The sequence below is a fragment of the Stegodyphus dumicola genome, chromosome 4 (assembly GCF_044657685.1).
Source record: "Stegodyphus dumicola isolate Sdum_Otavi_A_Nest chromosome 4, ASM4465768v1".
Taxonomy (NCBI): domain Eukaryota; kingdom Metazoa; phylum Arthropoda; class Arachnida; order Araneae; family Eresidae; genus Stegodyphus; species Stegodyphus dumicola.
In genome coordinates, this window is record NC_140771.1 from 160351417 (window position 1) to 160374315 (window position 22899).

At 30.1% G+C, this 22899-nt stretch overlaps 1 protein-coding gene across 1 annotated transcript in view; it reads left to right on the top strand.

Moving 5' to 3' along the window:
- CCT1 (chaperonin containing TCP1 subunit 1) overlaps positions 1-22899 on the top strand; it is a 65703-nt gene that overhangs the window by 13096 nt on the left and 29708 nt on the right. The window contains exons 3-6 of the mRNA XM_035358199.2: positions 1466-1594; positions 7708-7805; positions 16921-17213; positions 18552-18678. Of these exons, the coding sequence (XP_035214090.1) occupies positions 1466-1594; positions 7708-7805; positions 16921-17213; positions 18552-18678 (647 nt within the window). The remainder of the gene's footprint in view (positions 1-1465; positions 1595-7707; positions 7806-16920; positions 17214-18551; positions 18679-22899) is intronic.

Sequence of the window (22899 nt, forward strand, 5' to 3'; positions counted from 1 at the left end):
TGATTGTTGGCAACAATGGTCGAGGGAAGACCATCTTATTCAGCATATGACTGTGGCACATCGTACTGTGTCTGTAACAGAAATTCGAACTGTAGTTGGCACCACTGTGATACAATAAACAGTTATAAATTGGTTACTTGAAGGACAACTCCCTGCCAGAAGTCTTGTAGCTTTCATGTCACTGATTTCAAACCACTGCCGTTTGTGACATTAGTGGTGTCAAGCTACAACTCGGCAGGAGTACTCTGGGGTTATCTCACGCATCCTGACTGCAAATTTATACATCAGTCTGGTGGTGCAATGTGTTCTGCTGGCTTTCAAGGGAGTGTTTTTCAACAGATAATGCTCACTCACATATCGCTTTTGTAGATAGATCATCAGATGTTTCTCCAGTCAAGCATGTACGAGACATCATTGGGTGACAGCTTGAGCATCATCCACAATCATCGTTAATTGTCCCTGTATTGACAGGCCAAGTGTAACAGGCATGGAACTCCATCTCACAAACTGACATCCAGCACCTGAATGAGAATGCATATTCATATGCATGCTTGCATTTAAAATTCTGGCAGTATCACAGTTTATTAATGTACCAGCATTTCACATTGGAAGTGGCTCTTCTGGTGCTTGTATTAACTTGTGATCTTAAAATTTAATCGAATATGTTACCTAGACAAATGTATTGCCAAAATTTCATTACAGTAATTTTTTTCTTTGCGTTGGGATTTTTTTTCTGTCAGTGTGTGTGTATATGTATATATATGTAACAAAAGTCCAAAAGGAATTGAGGAACACTTAATTGAAAAATTCCTGCACTTAAGCAGCAGAGGATTAAATTAAAAGTAATCAAATATGATAATCTTATTTTTTTTTTTTTAAACCAGTTGCTATGTATATGCATATAGGCACACACATTCCAGTATTATCTGGTATGTATGTACTTTCCCATTTATCATTTTCGACAAATAAAAATTGCTGCATGTGTGATTTTTTTTTTCACCAGTAACGAATAAATGTTAAGTACAACATGCTTATAAGCTCCTTGCCTTAGTTTTATGTAATGCCGATTAATCTTCAATACACAAGTTTAGTTTTTGTAAAGGCAGAAATCAACTTTCGTTGTTTTTCCATAGCCTTGAGAAATGATTAAAAAAAAATTGTATCTATTGATTATCTACCCCGATAAAGCATAATCTTTTTCTTCCAAACTTCTGCTGGAATCATCTACATAAGGTTGAGCAGATATTTATTCAAGTTTTTTTATGCTGTGGCATAACTTGTGTTTGTTGATTATCTAACTAAATAAAAAAAAGAATAATTTTCCAAAACTTTCACAGTTGACAGGAAAGCTTATAAGCACCTATTATTAAATGATATACATCAGTTTTTTTTTTTTTTTTTTTTTTTTTTTTTTTTTTTTTTTTTGTCGTCTGAAAAAAAAAATAATTTTGCAATATAATTCTAGGATGTTACTTGTACAAATGATGGTGCTACTATACTTAAAATGTTAGAAATTGAGCATCCTGCTGCTAAAGTATTAGTTCAGCTAGCTGAATTGCAAGATACTGAGGTTGGAGACGGTACTACATCTGTGGTATGTAATCATCTTTTATCTGAAAATGCTTCTGCATGTTCATGCAGCAATTAAAAAAGCTATACAGTCAAAAGTCGTTAATTCGGACACCCATAATCTGGACCTCAAAGCTAAAAACTTTCTGCGCATGCGCCGCGTTGACACATACGCACAAGCGTTTTACGCGTGCACGTAAGACCTTGATTACTGCGCATATGCGTGTGCGCAAGTGCAGAATACGTTTTCGCCTGCGTGTTTAATATATAACGGACGGTGTAAGCTAAAATTATCTAATTATCTATTTCAGTTAATGATTGCGTTGTTCCTTAATCTTCGAATTAGATCCCGCTTATTATTTTTTGCAGACTGTAAGAGCAATTTTATAAAAGTAAACTTGAAATTTCGATTATGTCAAATAGAATTTCCGATGCTGGAACTTCCAAAGGATCTACAAAACGAAAGTATGTTTCGATGTCCAACAAATAAAAAGTGGAATTGCTCCAAAAAATGGATAAAGACATGAAGAATGTGACAGAGAGGTTAGTGAAAATGAAAAAATTTCGATTGACAAGTTAGTCGGTATTCTCGGCACAGCAATTAACGGGACTTGAACAGTGGAACTTTGTAACTGAACAAGAAATTATGTCTGTTTATAGAATTAAGGAGAAAGTATTATCATATAAAACGAAGCAACTTAAACAACTTACATTGAAAGAAATGTTTAATAAAGTAAACAAATAAATATTAAGCTTTTTTTTTTTTTTTTTTTTGTAAATTTTGATACCCTTTAGATCATAATTGTTCTTTATTTCATAAATTACGGTTTCATATTTTTAATTTTAGAATTTCTGCATGCCATCTTACGAGATTTAAACTGATGATCTATAATCCGGAAAAATCGATAATCCACAATCGCCAAAGTCCCGACGAGTCCGGATTAATGACTTTTGACTGTATTTGATTAAATTATTAGTGGAGGTTTTTATTCAAGATGAAAACATATTTTGAAACGCTGGTAGTGATGTAGTATGCGATTTACTAATTTTAGTTATTTGTTTTTAGGGTTCCGCACTAGTATTGGTTATTGTTGCAATTCTTTAATTCCTAAAAGCATGTTATAATTAAAAACAGCATTATAGTATCCTAATCTAAGAGAAAATTAAGCTTAAATGTGGTAAATCAATTACTACATCATTACCAAAATATTTCGTAAAAACAGTTTAAATAACTTTTTGTTTTTTAGCAAATTGTGTGGCAGCTACTTAATAAAAGCTGCGCTAGCAATTATTCCTTATTCATACATGTATTCACTATATTTTCTTGTGAACTGTAGTTATGATAAAATGGTACTAATGATGATAGTTAATGAGTTACGTATTTCATTTAGACCAGAGATACATTTTAATATGACATGGTTTCAGCTTAAAAAAATCGAATGCAAAATTAGTTTTGTTATATATATAATGGGAATAAAATTAAGTATCCGTTGTCTGTTATATTGTTTATTGCTGAATAACCAATCAATCAAAATTTAGTAAAAACTCAAATGTGTGTCATACTTAATAAGAAAAGTGTAATATAATTTTATTAAGAACTGTAACAAACTTTTGTTAAGCAACTTGTAGAAAACCTGTTTCAAATTTTTTTTTTACTGTTTTCATTATGTAATAAATCGTGCCTGTGAGAAAAATGCACTGTTGGCAATAATTGACAATAAGCAATAACCTACATTATTCATTGTAATATAAGATAGTTATTTAAAAGGGCAATTTACCTAGATTTCGTAAAAATATTTTGCATTTCATGCTATGCGTATCTTTAATAAGATAAGTGTTTTATTCCTTTAAGTGGTAGATATTAAAATTTCTAACTTGCTACGTTTTTGTATGCATTATTGTGTTTGCCATGATTAAAAAGTAATAGTTATAATGAAATTGTATAGTAATATGTAGATTGCAAACCTCTTTCTTTATACATTGATTTTTTTTTAAATTAACAGAATATGTTTTTTAACTTCTTAAAAAATTTGGAACCAGAATTGGAAGGCATACGATCAAATAATGTAACAGTGCCATTGGTCAAATATGCTATTGTATTTTATATATGCATATAGGTGGTGCTACAACAAGAGTAGGTACAAATGTAGTCATCTATTGTAAAATCTTATCAAATTTTATTGGCAATATGAGTAATTATCACTGTTTAGATGATGAAATATGGTAGAGAATCATTTGAAGATCGGAGGCAGACTAATCCTAAGTTGCAAGAAAGCCCATTTTAATTCTTAGTACTACTTGCAGTTTACGGAAAAATTTCATGATCACAAGGAAAACTATTACGTACATTCAGCCTTTCTTCAGAAGATTGCTGCAGCCTTGCAGCTCTGTAGTGAGCCTTCTGCTGTCACTGGAATTTTGCTTTCAGTGGTTACTGTTTATTTGAGCTTGATGAGAAAGGGCCCTTTTACCAGAATATCCTCTTCTCTTTACATCTCTTTTATGAGGCATTCCATACTATTCTCTGAAGCATGCCAGAAAGCTTATGTGACATTGTACAGAGAAAATCATCTTTGAACCTAACTTCAAGTGGGCTCTAGATTAAGTTTAGCTTCTTTTGAGCGTATGTGAAAACTTCAGGAGGAATTTTCCACACCATGTTCATTTTATTTTTGTAGTGGGCATGTATTTCAGATGGGCTTAAATCAGTGGAAGTGGGCTTAAGGAGATCACAATCTTTCTTTGCAAGGTCATCAGCTATTTCATTACCATACATCTCAACATGGTATGGTATCCACTGGAGTTATATTGATTTATGTTGTCCAAGCTAAAAAAGCTTAGATGTGATATTCTGAGTGATTCATCTGATATGATATTCTTATCCATGATCTTAGGCCGGTTTTTAAGGCCTAAGATCATGGATCATTTAAGACCAGTATCTTTCCATAGAACTGGCTTCTTTGTTTGGTTTGCATATGGGGATAATGATGGCAGATTTCCATTATCTCGTAAGTTTACTTGTTTTCCGAAACAAGTATGTGCAAAAGTTTCTGTCTGCCCAAGATACCAAGATGTCATAGGAAATGTCTGTGGACAGCATCTGGGCCAGGTGATTTAGAGGAGTCCAAATTCTGAAGGGCATACAATAATTCAGAGAAGATGAAATCCTCACTGAAAAGCCAATTGCTACTGGTACGCCGCGACAAGATAAAAAAAGTTATTCTTCAGGGAAGCACTAACAAATTAGGAGATGAAGCAGAGTCTAGTGGGAACATTGACTTATTTATTGAAGCAGATGAACTTAGAAAAGGTGCTAAAGAGAAGGAAATTGATGTAAATTAGCTAAAATATCTAAAAAAATTTTTTCATCCAAAAGATGTGTAAATATTTTTTTAGTTGCTATAAAACATTAATGTTTTTGTAGCTTTTAATGTATAATATATGAATATCATTTTAGAATCAATATCATTAATTATAACTGCTGTAAAATGTTCTTAATGCTTTTTTCATGGATATTTTTTAGAAATGAAAAACGTATCATTGTAACCAAGTAAATCTATTATAACTGAGGGATATAATTATTAACTATGTAATTTAATTATTGGTAACTAACTGCTTATCCTTAAAAATTATTTCTACATGTTAAGGTGAGTTATTGCTTTCCTTAATCTTTATTATGGATGTAAGATATAACACAAAATGTAAAAAATAATGTGAAACGTTATTACTTACAACTAATGAGACTTAATACAAAACAACCTATCACCTCTCATGCTTTAATGGCTTAATGGACCTTTATATTAAATACTGTATATTGACTGCCCCAGCAAATCTACATGAAATTAAGGCACTAACTGGTCAGACAAAGTGCAGCTAACTTTAAACACTTACAAACCGCATCAAAATCAGGCACGCATTTGTTCTGATCAGTGCCTCTCTGCCTCTAAGTAAGCAGCTAGAGGCAACAACCAAGCTTTTGTTATGAGTTAGGATGATTATTATTTTACTTTTCAATTCTTGCTAGATATAAAATCTGCATAAACCATTCCACTGAGCGAGTACATGATGCAATGAAGCATTTAAAAAAAGAAAGAATCAATATGAAGCTGCTTGTAAAATTTAAATAAAATATCACTAATCTTCTTTAAAATATGTGGGACTGTTATATGAGTGTAAAATATAAATGTTTCAAGAAAATTTATAATTTAATGTCAATTTCTTGAAAAAATTTATGAAGTTGAGTTTATTCTTGAATTTGTTTTATAACGAAATTAATATTAGATTAGGTTTAATAATAATGTATCCTGCTTGTAGATTTATTTTATTCTTATAAATTACAAAAACGAAGTTCAGATGTAGATAATTGCTTTAGTTTTTTCAATTTCTATTTGCGGGTAAGTTGTCAATTTTTTTCATTGATGATCCTTAAAAGTTCATAATTTCCACGTGCATAAATGTTTAGGTTTTTTTGCGTGACGTAGGATATTCTTTAAAAAAGGTTACTGAATCTTTGCTTTGCAATTATACATATCTTGGAGGAAATTATTGTATTCTCAATGAGCATTGGATGAGATATATTGATTGCTGTTCGAGTCGAAAATACATCTGCATGGCGGAGATTAAACTAAACTATTTTCTGCATTGAAGACAAGGGGCATATTATTTGAAAATTGCACAATGTATGCAGCCAAATCGACGTCTGCTAAGAATACGGTTTATCGAAATCTACAGTTAGTACTACGTAAAAAAAAAATCAAGACTCTTTAAGTTCTCTTAATGGAAAAATTTTATATATGAGAGAAAGTAGAAAAAGACCATGCAATAGGATTGAATAATAAAAGGTTTTGGCAGTCAAAGAAGTTATAATCTACTAATATCTGTACAAATGTTGTTTTGGCAATGAATTTTCCAGACATGTTGGAGAGACTGCCTATTTGTGCTCAGGTAACTAGTTGGAGAAATTGAAGATGTCAAACAACGTTTCTTAAGAAAAATTGCTGGAGAATTTGATAGTGTTTCAAACTTTGATGTAGAGAAATGGGGGAAAATTTTGATTATCTTTCTTGGGAGTATGAAAAAAAAAGACATTTTCAGTGCTAACAAGTGTTCTGTAAAATAATGCCAAATTAAACGGTGTAGTTTAAAGACTGAAGAAACTCCATAGTCCCATTAAAATGTTTTATAAAGAAAAAAGTTCTCAATGGAAAAGTAATACTAGTTGAAAATGAACCGCCAAATTTTAAGATGGAATCTATCCTTGTCTGTTGTGAGAGCACACACTTCCATACCTGGGTTGACACATAAATACATTTTGTCAACATAGCATGTTGCGTCATGAATACTTTTCAGGGGAGTAGATAATCAGTAAGTACCAATCCAAGTTATATATTGTGACAGAAATTAAACAAGAAATGCTGACACTGACAATTCTTCTGATACTGATGTAAATGTTGAGGAAACTCAAAACATAGGAAGGGAACTAACCTACCACTGTGTATGCCAAGGCTGTGATATGCATTCATTCAATGTTTATTCACATAAACTGAACATGAATGAAGCTTTAAATTTTTGAACAAAAATATGGGTAAAATTTTCCTGGGATTTGCATAACACTTGTATTCCAGATTATTTTTGTGCTCAGAAGTTAAGTAAAATTTGAAGGTAAATTTATCAATATTCTTTTTTGCTATTCATTTTTAATGTTTTAATATTTTATGAATAAAATGATTATTTGTAATGAATGATTAACATTCAGGGAAACTGGAAAAAACCAACAAATTTAATAACTGCACACAGTAATTTTAATTAAATCCTAATAACATTGGTTTAATTATATTTATTATTCATATCTTTTGATACATGTAACAATATTGGTCAGTTTTCTTTGTGTGTGAGTGATTCAGCAGCAAGTTTTTGCAAATTTTATGCGATGATCCATTTTCTTATTTAATTGAATATTGCGAAGCAAACTTTGGGTATCTTGAAGTTCATTATAGTAGGATTCGACTATGTATTTAATTTTCTGAAAATTTTATTGGTTAGCTCTTTGAGGTGTAAAATTGTAGTTTTTAGATTACAAGTTGTTCCTGATCTTTTTTATTTTGCTTCTTTGCACTTAAGTTCTGTTATATATTTTAGGTATTAATAGCTGCTGAGTTATTAAAAAATGCTGATGAATTAGTAAAGTGCAAGATCCACCCAACCTCAATTATAAGTGGATACCGATTGGCTTGCAAGTGAGCCAAATTTTATTTATTTGTATAAACTTTTTCTTCTGCCTTAATTACCACAATTTTTTGACATATTATATGTGTAATTAAATTAATGGTAAATACAAAAAACAGGGGAAAAAATAGCAAGTTTATATACAAAAGAAAATTCAACTAATCAGTAGTATTAAATATAAAAGTTTATTATTATTCTTGGTTTATTTTTCATTATTTTAGCAATTTGAAATTTATCATCAGTAATGATAATCTAAGATATTAATTACTATAGTTAACATTGTGCTTTATTTTTTCATCTAAAAATTTCTTGCTATAATAATAATGAAAAATATGATTTTTTTGGGGGGGGGGGCCAGGTGGTCTCTCTGATAACCATTTTTCTTTTTTCTCTAAGTGATATTGAGACTTACTCTACATTTATATATATAAGAAAATAAAGAAGTAAAAAATAATTTTTAAAACGAAAGACCTATCTAGTCAAAAATGGCACTTTGAACTGCTGATTTTTTTTAATGAATTTAAATCGGAAAGGAATTTAAAACCTAGAAAAATCCGTTAAAAACACTTGAAGTAAACTATTGTAATTCCGGCAACACTTTGTAAAATAAGATACTAAGAATATTACAAATTATGAACTAAAAAACTTTATTAAAAACAATAAAAATGTGAAAAAAGGAGCACAAAAATATTTTGTTAATCTTCTCTGTTTAAAGCTTCAAACAGAAATTGGCAAGGGAAAAGTGTTTGAGAGCCTCAAACCAAGTTGATTAACTAGAACATGCAAACATGTTTCGTCTGACAAACCCACTGAGACTTCGAAAGTTTTTAAATTAACTCAAAATTTTTTATTAATTTAAACTAAACAAAACTCTCATTGAATTTGCCTCTTTTCCGACATGTCTGCATTTTCTAAATCATACTATGTCAAAAAGCAAACAAAGTACTAAAAATAAAAACTAAAATTGAAACATAATTAAAGTCAGATCCTAAATCATAATTGGCCTAGTAAGGCTAACGGTCAAATGACAATAAATACAAAAGAATAAAAATATTCAAACAATTCTCAGATATTAAAATTAAACTTGAAAGTCTTTTGTGAAAATAACATTAAGGGGGACCAACTCCGTGAATTGAAAAACTTTTGTCTTTTAAAAACCGTAAAGACTTGTGCAAGTAAATAAAGGGAGGAGCATTTTGCTCATAATGGAAAAAGAATTAAAACTAAAAACTTACGTTGCTGTTGACTTGAGCTCTGGCTACAGTTAAGCTGTGAAAAATCCGGATGTGGAAAGTTTACCAAATTTTGAATGAAGCAAACAAGGGGTTACCAGAAATTTTAAACAGTCATCTTCAACGAAAAGCAAGGCTTTTCCAAAACTAGAAACAAGTCTTCTTTAGCTTGTTGCTATGCTAATGGAGGCTTCATAATTTGTAATATTCTTAGTAACTCATTTTACAAAGTGTTGCTGGAACTATGATAGGTTGCTTCAAGTGTTTTTGATAGCTTTTTGTAGGTTTTAAATTCCTTTCCTATTTAAATATATATATATATATATATATATATATGCAGTATTTGTGTTGCATAGTTAGAGAGATTGATGAAGAAAACAGTAACTTCCAGATGTGGCCATTTCTAAACACAGTGTTATTCTATGATAATTTGCATCAAATAACTTTTGGTAGACAAGGCTTTTATCCAATCATAGTTGAATACAACAATTTTTATTTACACTGGTTTTAAAAGTAAGACATAGACATCCTAGCCTTTGAAGCAAAGCTGGTGCGAAGATGTTAGCATGGTAGAAGTTAAGGAAGGAATGATGCAAGGTCCGTACAGTGAAAAGGTTCGCGCATAAGAGGAAAAACGCGTTGAATGGTCAACCACATCGTGACGTCACAGGGAGACCTCTGTTGCTTTCTCTGATACTACGAGGGTAGAAACTACGGTAGGCGCTTGAAACGAATTTGCGCTTATTTGACTGTTCTTATTTGCTAGGTGTTTACATTAAAATGTTAAAGAAGGATATTAACTAAATCATAATTTAACATGTATAAATATCTAATAAACATTTTTTATCGACATACATACGACTTTTGAAATATATATTTAAAACTAACCGTATCGAATAAATACGCAAATCAATGAATGAACACTAACCTGAAAAATAAATTTGCATTGTACATACCCTTATTTCTTTGACATATTTTATACTTGAGCGTATAATTTTTAAGACAGTATATAAAGATATCTTATAAAAATAAACTTTGAATAATTTAAACCGAGGGCAAATTAAGTTCAGAACCCAAATTATGTGCTGTAAATTGCATAAGTTTAGTGGCTATATTTATTAAATTCTAAACATAATCTAAGCTAATTCAAATATCATACTGAATAAGGAACTGGCACATGAATTCGCAAATGCTATTGTAAAAAAACAAAATAGATTTTTGTAGTTGCAGATTTTTTTATGTCACAATTCGCTTTTTCAGAATCAAAAGTATTTTTATTTATTTATTTTACATTATGAAGATGTATTATATATATACATATAATATTTTACACTAAGATATATGCATTTATATATATATATATAATATATACAAATATTATGAGATGAATGTTTAAAAAAATATATATATCAGATAATACGTAATACAAAATATATTTTTCTTTCCAAAAGTAACCAGGTATTTGCATCTAAAATTTAGTCTAGTTACGTAATTTGGATCAGTTCTGTTTAATAAAAAATATTTCTTTCAACAGATATGCTGGATACACCATTTTTTCCGCAGCTAAGCTTTGCTTGAAGAAAAATTTTAAGTATTCCTTACAATGGTTAGGCTAAAAAAATAGCGCACCTAAGATAACAAAACAAAAGATAGCTCGATTTATATTCAGTTAAAGAAATAATTTTTTGATATTACGAAATTATTTTCTTCAATTTATTTTTTCTTTTCCGCGTTATGTCACAGTTTTCATCGACTGAATTTAGTCTTCTTTTTTGTGCTTTCGAATATTTTTTATTAACTAATTTTTGATTTAAAGTCCTTAATCGTATGAAAGTTCGAATTCTAGCAAAGGACTTAAGTAAGTTTTCATCTGTGTCGGAAAACTGCTGTTTAAGGGTTTTGACAAAGTCCTTTATAATATTTTCTCCCTTTCTTAAAGCGGAACCGTTGAAAATTAAAAATTGTTCTTCCATTTTATGGACCTGCGTTTTCCACTCTTCAGAGGGCTGAATTAGTCCTCCATGAGACAGATGTTGTATCCACGACGAAATACAATTTGGATCTTCTTTCAGTTTATACGCAGTAAAATGGGCAGAACATATCCTAGAAGAGTTTGCATTCCATTTATCTTCTCGACGGCAAAGATTTATCCACTTCCTTCTTAATGTAGGATCACTTGGAAATTTATGATAAACTATGCGCTCAAATAAATTTTTAGTTTTTTCTAAACTGTTGTTGCAAAGAGCAACGGCACATCGCATTCCAGGCATCTAGTAAAATTGAACAAAAGAAAGAATTTCAGAATCGTTTTTCTGCACTGTAAGCATTCCATAATATAATATAAAAATATTCAGTAAATATTTTAACCTTTTGATATAGAAAACTATGTTATATTACATTAATATATATATGTAACTTTTTAAACATTTTTAAAATACATTTTTATAAACTTTTTAAAATTCTTTTTTGCATTTAAAGAATTATTTGAAATTTATTAATTACGAATTTCACCTTTTGGTCTTTGTGAAAAGTAAATTTCTTACTTTATGTCTTTACTGATAATTTTTTAACAACTAATGCGCGGAAATACTAGACATGTTTATATATATTTTTAATTTGTAATTTCACATATATACACATTTTTTTAATTTTATTCTGTAATTTAAGCTGTTTTGGCACAAATAGATATACAAAATTCGTCTATAAACAAGCTCTGAACTTAAGCTTGTTATTTTACAATTAGTACTGAAGATAAAATATTTGATAGTATAAAACAGAAGTGAATAAAACAAAAGTACTGAAATTTTACTAACCTTGAAGAAAATATTCTCACTGACAGAGGACTTCACAGGAGTTCAGCATTCGAAAGCAATGACGGCGTTTCCCTTAGACTCGTATATCACGTAGGCCTCGTCTGGTCGCCCTGTGACGTCATACGTTGAGACTTGACGCATGCGCTCTATGCCTCAGTTTCCGAATGCGCAAACCTTTTCACTGTACGGACCTTGGGAATGACATAGTTGTTTTGCCAAGAGTATTTATACTAAGTATGATGCATAAGTAAAGCTGATCTGTGATTGATTAATTTTGGGTTATTATGTAACTTGGAAAGATCTCGAATTTAGGGGGTGGGGAGAACGTAAAATGTAGAATAGTTAATTTTGAGGTCGCAAATCATTTTTTAAAGCAGCCATCATATTTTGTTATACAGTCAAAAGTCGTTAATTCGGACACCCATAATCCGGACCTCAAAGCTACAAACTTTCTGCGCATGCGTCGCGTTCACGCATGCGCACAGGCGTTTACGAGAGCGCGTAAGACCCTTATGGCTGCGAATATGTTTGTGCGCATGCGCATTTAATGTGTAACGGAGTTATACGCTAAGCTAAAGTTCTCTAATTCAGTTAATGTTGCAGATTGCGTTGTTCCTTAATCTTCGAATTGGATCCGGCTTATTATTTTTTGCAGACTGTTAGAGCAATTTTATAAAAGTAAGCTTGAACTTTTGATTATGTCAAATAGAATTTCCGATATATATTTACTACAAAGCGAAAGTATGTTTTGAAATCCGAAATCTGTTTATCAATTTCACGCTGCTCTGCGGCAGAGGGGGGAGGGGCAGAAACGTCATTATTAGATTCTGATAGATTAGAAAGATTATGTCAAATAGAATTTCCGATATATATTTACTAATATGTAATTTGTATCTACAAAGCGAAAGTATGTTTTAAAATCCGAAATCTGTTTATCAATTTCACCCTGCAGATTGGAAGTTGGTCTGTCAGCACTATCCTTATCTTCAGGGCAGATGTTTTTATTTTATTTGGTTTATAATTCCGTACTAAGTGTAGTATTTCATCTCGATGTACTCCTTTGATATGATTTAAATCAAGTTCCTCCTCATTATAATTCGCTTCGGATAGTGAAGAAAGTGACCCAGAGGTTATTGAAAACAAAAACATTTTGATTGACAAATTAGTCGGTATTCTCAACACAGCAATTATAGGACTTGAACAGCGGAACTTTGTAACTAAACAAGAAATTATGTCTGTTTAATAGAATTAAAGAGAAAGTATTATCACATGAAACGAAGCAACTTACATTGAAGGAAATGTTTAATAAAGTAAACAAATAAATATTAAGCTTTTTCTTTTTGTAAATTTTGATACCCTTTAGATCATAATTGTTCTTTATTTCATAAATTACGGTTTCATATTTTTAATTTTGTAATTTCTGCATGCCATCTTACCAGATTTAAACTGATTATCTATAATCTGGAAAAAACGATAATCCGGAATCGCCAAGTCCCGACGAGTCCGGATTAACGACTTTTGACTGTATCTTAACACACACACATATATATATATATTAAAAAATTTTAATTCAATTGTGTTTTATTCATATATAATCAAACAATCTTTATATTTCACTATGCTTTGCATTTTTATTAACTTTATTTAACCGTCATATTCGAACGTGTATATGTTATGCTGTATGTATTTAGTGTTAGGAAGTATGAATTTCATCATTCAGAATATATTTATTGTTTCATTGCAATATTTGTAGAGTTTAAAATTACGGTGGATTGTGAATTTTTGCAACTCGCATGGACTATTAAAAAGTTTGAAAATGGAAGTGACAGTAAAAAAATAAAACTAGCATTCATTCTCTAGGAATCCCCCCTTTTTAAATTTTATTATTATATTTTAAACTTGTTTTCCCTTTAAATTTTTATTAATATCTGATTATACATAGCTAATGCTAGAAGCATCTCAAAATTGTTACCTACTTTAAAAAATATTGTGACAGACGTTCTTTGACTTCTTTAAGTGTAGGTCTTGGAACAGTCTCTAAACATTCTTATTGAATTGCCCCATGGTTCTCATATTGAGCTCTTGATCAATAATTTCATCTTCACATATTTTTCCACAGTAGTTTATTCTCATCTGCGTTCAAGAAATCTAGAAAAGAATCATTTCTTAAGAAATGTGAGTTTTTTGATAAAATTCTTTTTATTTACCAATATTTCTAATGGAATATTTAGATCAGGCATTCTTTTCTTTCCTTCGTGTATTGCAAAAGCTTTAATGAAATCTCTGTCTAAATTAATTAGTTGTTGCTGCATGGGAGATGCTATTTCGTGCACTTAATTTCAAGTGTATTAATTTTATCTATTGCCTCAAATTCCAAGTTAAGAATAACTTTTAAAATGTATATTCCTGTATTTTCATTGAAAACAACTTTTGGTGGAATTCAACCCAGATCATTTGCATGTCAGTCACTTCTTCTGTTTGAGTAGTACATTTGTAACAATACAAGGTGATTTTTTAAATTTATTTTCTTCAAAATGTTTTTCTTTCTCTCCTTATCACTTTTCATAAATTTCAGTATTTATTTTTCATATCAACATAAAGGGAAAATGTATCTTCTGACATACAGAGGAGAATTGCTGTATGCTAAAAGCATCTCGCTTTGTATTTTCTGATGTATTGAAGTGAGCACTTTTTTAAAGCTATTGTATTGGCTTCAGACTTTTCTTCTTTTCTTACCAATACACAGATCATGTCTAAAAATAGATGTTTTAGCTGCTGAAACATATAAAAGAAATCACTTTCATTGAAATTAAAGGCATTTTTTTGGTGAATATTTAGAAACTAAAATTACAGTGCGTGCCACAACTCACTGGTTAAAAACTTAGGCATTTATTGTATTCAAATGTTCAGGAAACAAAACAAATACATATTAATTAATAGAAAAACCACTATTTATGAAACTAATCTCTGCTGTTGAAAATGATTTTTTAGTGCCAAAATATCCTGTTTGTACCTAGCAAAGCTTTTCATAGTTCATCCATTTAACATATTTTGGGTTATGGCTTTATTTTTGGGGTAAAATAAAACAACAGTCATCCTTCAGCAAAACAGGTTTGACCAAAATTTTCTTATCCCCTGGCCCCTGTGTCTGTGAGACATTGATTTCAGAGTTCTTTGTCAGCATTGAGCTTCAAAGGTGCATAGTCACCGCATCATTCTTCTTGAATAAGAGGTGAAAGTACAACTTCTGTAACCTATCTTTTAAGTTTTCCAGATTAAAAATTTCCATTTAGAAATTGAAAATTTAACTAAATTTGGAATTGAAAAATTAACATTGAAAATTTAACTTTATGCTCTCAGAGAGTTATACAAATATAAAAAAAAGTGCTTGTTAGCATTACAGTATGTTAACACCCTTTGAATGAAGAAGTGATAACTCTCGGCTGAAGAAAATGTAAAGCATTGGACATGCAGTCATTAAGTGGCTAAATGTACAAAGGGAATTTTTCTGCTGCTCTAGAAACGTAGGTTTTAAAACTTGAATAAATGACTGGAAGAAGCATTTAAAAAAAAAAAAAAATTGGGGTCCTTACCACGTTGAAAATGCCAAGCAAAAAAGACAGCCTGAAAGAGAAGGATAAATTATTGAAAAACCTTGTTGTTCTTGGTGATTGCAGCCAGAGAAAAACTACATTTAAACTTGGAACTTCCCAAACAGCAGCTTATTTAAGCAGAGAATTGTAGTTAATGACTCCCCCTCAAAAAAAGGCGATTGTCTCAAGGAAGCAAAATCAGAAAATTGAGAAATATTAAAACTGTTTTTTCTGAATGGTTTTCAAGTTATAAAATTAAGAATTGCTTCTTTTAATGCTAGAGCCTTTCTTTTTTTATTAATTCGCCAAATGCTAGGAGAGAATTTTGTATTGGTGATAGCTGGCTTATATTTTGTAGAAATAAAAATCCAAGAATATTCATCACAAATTGCATTTTGGCAGATCATCATGCAACTGATACCTAGATAAAGGATGTTTTACTCGAATGGCAAAATGAATGTAAGTCATTTTAGATTCATAATACTGACAAAACTGGATGGTGTTACAAAGCATTACTAGACACATATTTGTAAGATGTGATTTTGTATTAAAACTGACAAAAATACTCTCCGATTTTACATTTCGCAGAATTACATATCAGATAATAAAAGTTTTTTTTTTTTTTTAAATTATTATTATTACTATTATTATCCACAGAAAATAACTCTACAGAGAATGAAAATTGAGTGAATGAGTAAGTGGGCTATTTATATGTAGTATGGATCCAATAAGAAGACAGCCTTAATTATTGATAAAACAAAAAAACAAACAAACAAACAAAATTGCCGTTTGAAAGGAGTCAAGAATTCACCTTATAGCATTATAGCAACTAGATCTAATAGATGGCAAATAGTGTGTATGCTAATTATGTTTTGAAATTGGGGAGCTAAAAAATGGAAAACTAATTTACCAATTAGATAACTGTGCAACATATACACATTTGATCTCCCTGAAGAACGCAAGTGTCATTTCTTTCAAATACACCTTCTGGTGTTTAGCCTTTTGACCAGGGTATTATAAAAGCTTTTGAACGTCATTTTAGAAAAGGTGTTCAGAAAAGGATGAACAGAAGGGAATTTTGTGAAAATGAAGGAAGGTACTCCGAAGAACATAAGTAAATTGATAATTATGCTTGAGACCATGCATATTGTCAGCAATGCAGGGAAGTTAAGAAGATTCATTTTTGTAATATGTATCCACTTGCAAAAAACTTTGTTTCATGTATGTGCCATACTATGCTTCCACTACATTTCCGATTATGGGTTGCTATGCAAATATAAATCCTTGTGATGCCCCCATACCGTTAAAGTTTATTGCAATAATTCTGGGATACTTTGCAATATATAGCTAGTCACTTGGCTTTTTTTTTTTTTTTTTTCCCTTTGTTTTCTGAAAACTTTGTATATTGCAGATCTGAATATTTTGAAAAATTTTGTTTTTAATGTGTAACTTATTTATCGTAATTTATATGTATATATTTCTTTGTAGGGAAGCTTGTAAATACATCCAAGAACATCTCACAATTAATACTGATGAGTTAGGGAGAGAATGTATTGTTAATGCTGCTAAAACATCATTGTCTTCAAAACTTATTGGAGCTGAAAGTGATTTCTTTGCTAATATGGTAGTTGATGCTGCCATGGCTGTCCGGGTTCCTGATGGTAAAGGGGGTTATAAGTTTCCAATTAATGCTGTAAATGTTTTAAAGGCTCATGGAAGAAGTTCTACTGAAAGTATGCTAATAAATGGATATGCACTTAATTGCACTGTAGCTTCTCAAGGTAAGTATTCTTTGAAAAGCTAGAATGGAATCTGAATATAAATGTTCTTGATATAAGTAGACTATTCTGAAACTATAAATACATCTTACTTTAAATGAATGATGAAAATAGTTTTCTCCTTAAACTTATTTAAAAATTATTTTTAACTCCGCCTTTCGTGATTTATTAGTTAGGTCTTATATCTGGCTAAAACCTAGCTCTCATATTTATAGTTTATTGCAGCGGTTTTCAACCTTTTGACTAACACATACCAACTAAACAAAAATTGAAACCTTTAGTACCACCACTCTTGAACAAAGCTCAGATCGCATAAATTTACGAGTGTTAGAGAAAAAACTCAATCAGGATGTTGGGGGTTTTAATTTTCGAATTTAATAGTTAAAAAATCTTGCTTCTTTGCGAACCACATGTTTTTCTCTTGTGTACCATGGGTTGAGAACCCCTGGTTTATTGTATTTATGTGTTATATAAAATTACTTTGCATTTTCTGAAGCAGTATTCCCCTTCCCCAGCATGTATTCTTGGATAAAATAAATTGTTTGAAATATTTTATTGCTTATATAATTTATTATTTTCTGTGCAGAAGGAGAAAAAGATACAAACATTATATTTTATAATTTGAAATAGTAAAATTACTTTCAGTATTTCATTGAGATAGCTTTAACAAAAAAAGTGCATAATGGATTGCGTATTGATGTATACAAGTCTTCATGAAGGCTGTATCTGGTAGCAATGAAGCTGGATAAATTTTCAGCTTCATGAACAATGTTTTTGGCCGTAGGATTTTTATTTAATGTAAATCTGGTGTTCAAAATGTTTCCGAAACTCTTCAACCTTAAAATCTTCTAGAATATCCATCGGACAAGAAAGAGGAAGAAATGTGTGGCAGATTCTGGGATAAATTGTATCCCATAATTAAATTTATTCATTATTTTCTGCAATTTCTTTAATATTTCATATCTAATTTTTTGTTTTATGCATAAATTTTTACTTTTGTAAAAAGCTAAACATCTTATTAGAACTTTTTTTTTAAACAAGGTGCAATGCTTTTGGTAAAATTTTCACAGTTCACTGCTGATAATTAGGTAAAATAAACCTTGGTTAAAAATGTTTGTTATTTAATTGATAAAAACATTACCATATTGTATGAATCTGAATAAGTGTTAAACTTTTAAATAATTGTTTATTTATGTTTGCTTTAAAATAGGAAAACAGATGTCTTTTCATTGATATATTTATTTATAATATTTTTAAAATTCTGTTACAATTTCTTTACTGTTTTCTGCATATGCTAACTGTAGCGTAACTCGTTTCGAAAAACCATTGTATATTTTGTAGCTATGCCGAAAATTATAACAAATGCAAAAATTGCTTGCCTTGATTTTGGTCTACAGAAAGTGAAAATGCATCTTGGAGTACAAGTTCTGATCACTGATCCTGAAAAATTAGATGCTATTAGACAACGGTAAATTGTATATAAATTTTTCTCTCTTTTGTTTATGTTATATTTATTCTGAATTGTATTATATGTTACATATTAGCTATGAATATAAGTTTTAAGCATATGTAACAAAATGATAAAATTTTTATATTTGCTAGTATTGCAAGTTGAATTTAAATAATTAAGCATTTTGTAATTTAATGATTATACATCAGTGGATTTTTTTTTTTTTTTTTTTTTTTTTTTTTTTTTTTTTTACTGCATTGGGATAAGTTTATATTTCATTGCTTGTTAAAATTTGTTAATTAAAAAAAGAACTGTTAAAATGATAGTTTAAATAGTAGTACACTAATTACTAGTAGCTTAGAGTTCAGAATTCATATTTGTAATTTTTATTATATATTGTGCACAATTTTACACGAAAATGATGTTTGCAGTACATTGTAATGCAATATTCAATTATAGGAGTTTAGAATTTTTTAAGTAATACATTTCTTTAAGTAGTACATTGCTTCAATATATTATTATGATCTAAAGTTACTTTCTAAGCTGGCATTTTCTGTATCAGCTTAACCCTCCAAGCTACTAAGGTTTTGGCTTAAAACCCTAGAATTCTCCAGAAGGCCATGAGCAAATCATATTTCTTAATTAGAATTCTGAAATGACCTTCCTTCCCTCTTTATACTTTGATTCAGTGCCTTAATTTTTTGTTTAGGCATATTTCAGTATGCATGCTTGTATATTTGAAGGAATCATTACGTATTTTTGAATGTAAATATACATTGTATTGATTTCTTGGAGAATTAAGGTGTAGTTTTGTTTTTCAGCATGATCCTTGTTTTAATTTTAAAGAAGTTATTTTATTTCTCAGTATTAATTTTTTATGAATATAGTATATTTAATGTAAAGATGAACTCTTTTAGAAAACATAAACTGTCATGCATAGCATCATCTAAAATAAACTGCATCCTTTATATTATAAGTAAGTTTTTTTAACTATTTAAATTTCCTTTACTTTAATATATAACAAATTATGCATGATATGCCTGAATTTGGATGCAGTGTTTGGAAATAAACAAATGGTGCTACTGTAAGTATTTTTGTTAACAAAAATAGGTACAAATGAAAATCTGGAACTTTTTTGGTCTTGGTGACAGTAATCCAAACCACTGCAACAGTTGCCTTTTTATTTCAGTGTCATATCTGTAAACCTATCACCTATTATGAACCAGACTGTATTGTGAAGTTTTGAACTGCATTTGAATTATCTAACATCTTCTGACTGGTTGTGAAAGTTTTGCTACAGTGTGTTATATCTGCAAATTGTCAGTCAAATTGTGTGACATGAAGTTTTCCTGATGCCTTAGATCTGCTTTATTCTCACAGGTACTTAAATGATGATTTGTTTAAGTATGCACTTCCTCGATGTGAATATAGCTTGTTGACAGGGAGGCGTATTCAGTTTTCAAATCATCTTTGTTGGATGTTCTGTTGGGTTTGAAAGCATATTTATAGCATTGAGAATGGCAAAAAAATCCTTGTTGCAACATTTCAAATGTTTTAGTAAAATTTTTTGCCAATCTTGTTCAGAACTTCACATAAACTTATTGATCCTTAAGGTCTTTTTTAGTTTTGAAAATTTAAATAATCATTGAACACATATGATACTGGTTTATTCTACCACTCATCAAGCAGTGACAGATTTATGTGTTTTAAGAAAGGAGCAGGTGTAAGATTGAAGTTAATGCTACACATCACCATAACAGTGAATTTGCTAGGTTGACGCAATAGTGTTTTAATTTCAAAGTTCAGTTCTTTTTTTTTTTTTTTTTTTTTTTTAGATTAATTATGTTGATGCAGTTCCAATTTATGTGGGATCTGTACTATAGTTAGCCAAGAAATAAGTTTTTTTTATGCAGTATTATTCCTAGATTTACTCTGAATGTTATTTTCAAGTTATATAAATTGCCAGTTAATATTTATGTATAGTTGAAGGATGAACCAAAATCAAATTTTTTTAAATGAGGAAAAAAGATCATGTATGGAACGAGATTTGCTCATTATTTGCTCAAGTATTTTGCTCATTTTTCCAATATTTAAATAAATCTGCAAAATTGTAAAAGCCCACTTTGCATAATTTAGCCAATTTTTATTATCATTTGAGGCATCTGAATTTTCTTTAGCATAATCAGTTATTTGATATTTTGGTTGTATTTAGCACGACTAAATACAGTACAAAGTCTCAGATCCAGAAGTCCAATATCTGGAATGATCTAACCTCCAGGCTACAAAGTCACCAACAAGTTTTTTTTGGGGGGGTTGGAATTCATGATGTGTCTGCATTTGATTTTTTCCTCTCATAGTAACACTTGGAGAGTCCCAATTCTTAATTTCACTTCAACACAAAATAAAATACCTCATTATTGAAGAAATAATCATTTTAGCATGAATTTGTGTGATTAATAATTTGTCTCTGTAGCTGCATATCTGCTTGGCATACATCCCAAACTGAAACATTGTTCATTTTATCTTTACTAATATTTTTCATCCCTGATGAATCATTATTTATTATATTGTGCTTTTATCACCGTATAATTATCAAAACATGACAATTTGAGTAATGTGCGATGCCTACAAAAATTTTGTTTTATATATTAGTAATTGAATAACAAAGATTGTGGTAACCTTTTATGTTGACATTACGCTTACCGATGATTACAGATTTAAGTTGAATGTGCTAAGAAACGTTGATGAGGAAAGATTTAACAAAAATTTCTTTCCATATGCTGAAAATAGATTTTGTTAATGAAACTCATAGGCCAAAATATTACATTTAGTGCTATTTGAATTAAGAATAACTGATTTTTTTATTCACATAAACCCAGAACCAGCGCCAGAGCTCGTGTAGCTGCACCAGGTGGCAGAATTTAGGGAAGACAAGAATTTTGAAATGTAGAGAAGCACTGAGCAACAAAATTGAGGGATGACAAATTTTTAGGGAAAGCACTGGGACCCTAAATTTAGACTCTGCAAAAATTTAGTACTTGGGAAGGTGCTTGGTAACAAAATTTATGACCCGCAGATACTGTGTCAGGCCCTGTATAAGCCTTAAGTATATGTGGGAATTTATTTATTCGGGATTCAGATAAGTCTTAAGCATGTGCAAAAAATAGATGTAAGTATAATAAATAACTAAATTAATACAATTCATTCTTAATTGTCTCAGTGTGCAATAGAAGCAAGATAAAATTTAATGGAACAACTTGTCTTTAGTCACTAGTCTCATACTACTTTCCAAATACTTTAAAAAATGCTTGCATAATTTATGTCCAGCTACCATATTTCATAGTGGGATGATGAAGATAATAGCCACAAATTTGAAGGATATCGCAAACCATAGGTGAAATTTTCCAATTGATGGATTTTGTAAAGAATAGTGGAGATGTGGTAATAAATAAAGTTGATATAAAAGAAGTTTTTCATTGTGATCATAATGCCCCGGTCATCGATCAATTAACGAACAGCAAAATGTGTAGTATGATTCTGGATCCAGAAAATATCGCTATCGATACTGAAAAGAGTGACAGAGAAGTTACTGAAAATGAAAAATTTTGATTGACAAGTTAGTCAAAATTCTTGACACTACAATTACAGGACGTGAACAGTGGAACTTGTAACTGAACAAGAAATTATGTCTGTCTGGAGAAAAAGACAAAGACATAGAGACAAAGTAGACAAAGAGAAAGTATTAATGTAAAAAGGAGAGCAACTTAAACTACTCTACATTGAAAGAAATGTTTAATAAAGTAAAGAAATAAGTAACTTTTTTTTTTTTTTTTTTTTTTTTTTTTTTTTTTGTAAATTTTGATACCCTTTAAATCATAAATGCTTTACTATTTCGTAAGTCATGATTTCATATTTTTTAATTTTATAATTTCTACATGCCATCTTGGTAGATTTAAACTGATGATCCAGAAAAAATCCCAAATCTGGATTCGGAGAAGTCCTGATGAGTCTGGATCTCTTACTCCTTACTGTATTAGCTTTTTGTATGAAAATATATGCAAACTAAAATCAAATGAATATGGATATTTTATAGAATTCTGTTAATATGTATATGTATGAGAAAAATAGAACCTTATTAAAATTATAATTCCTGTTTCTTTTGTGAAAGGAATTTAATTATATATATTTTGTTGATTAGTTTGAAATGGGAAAACTTTAATCGTTATTTTTACCAGTGGA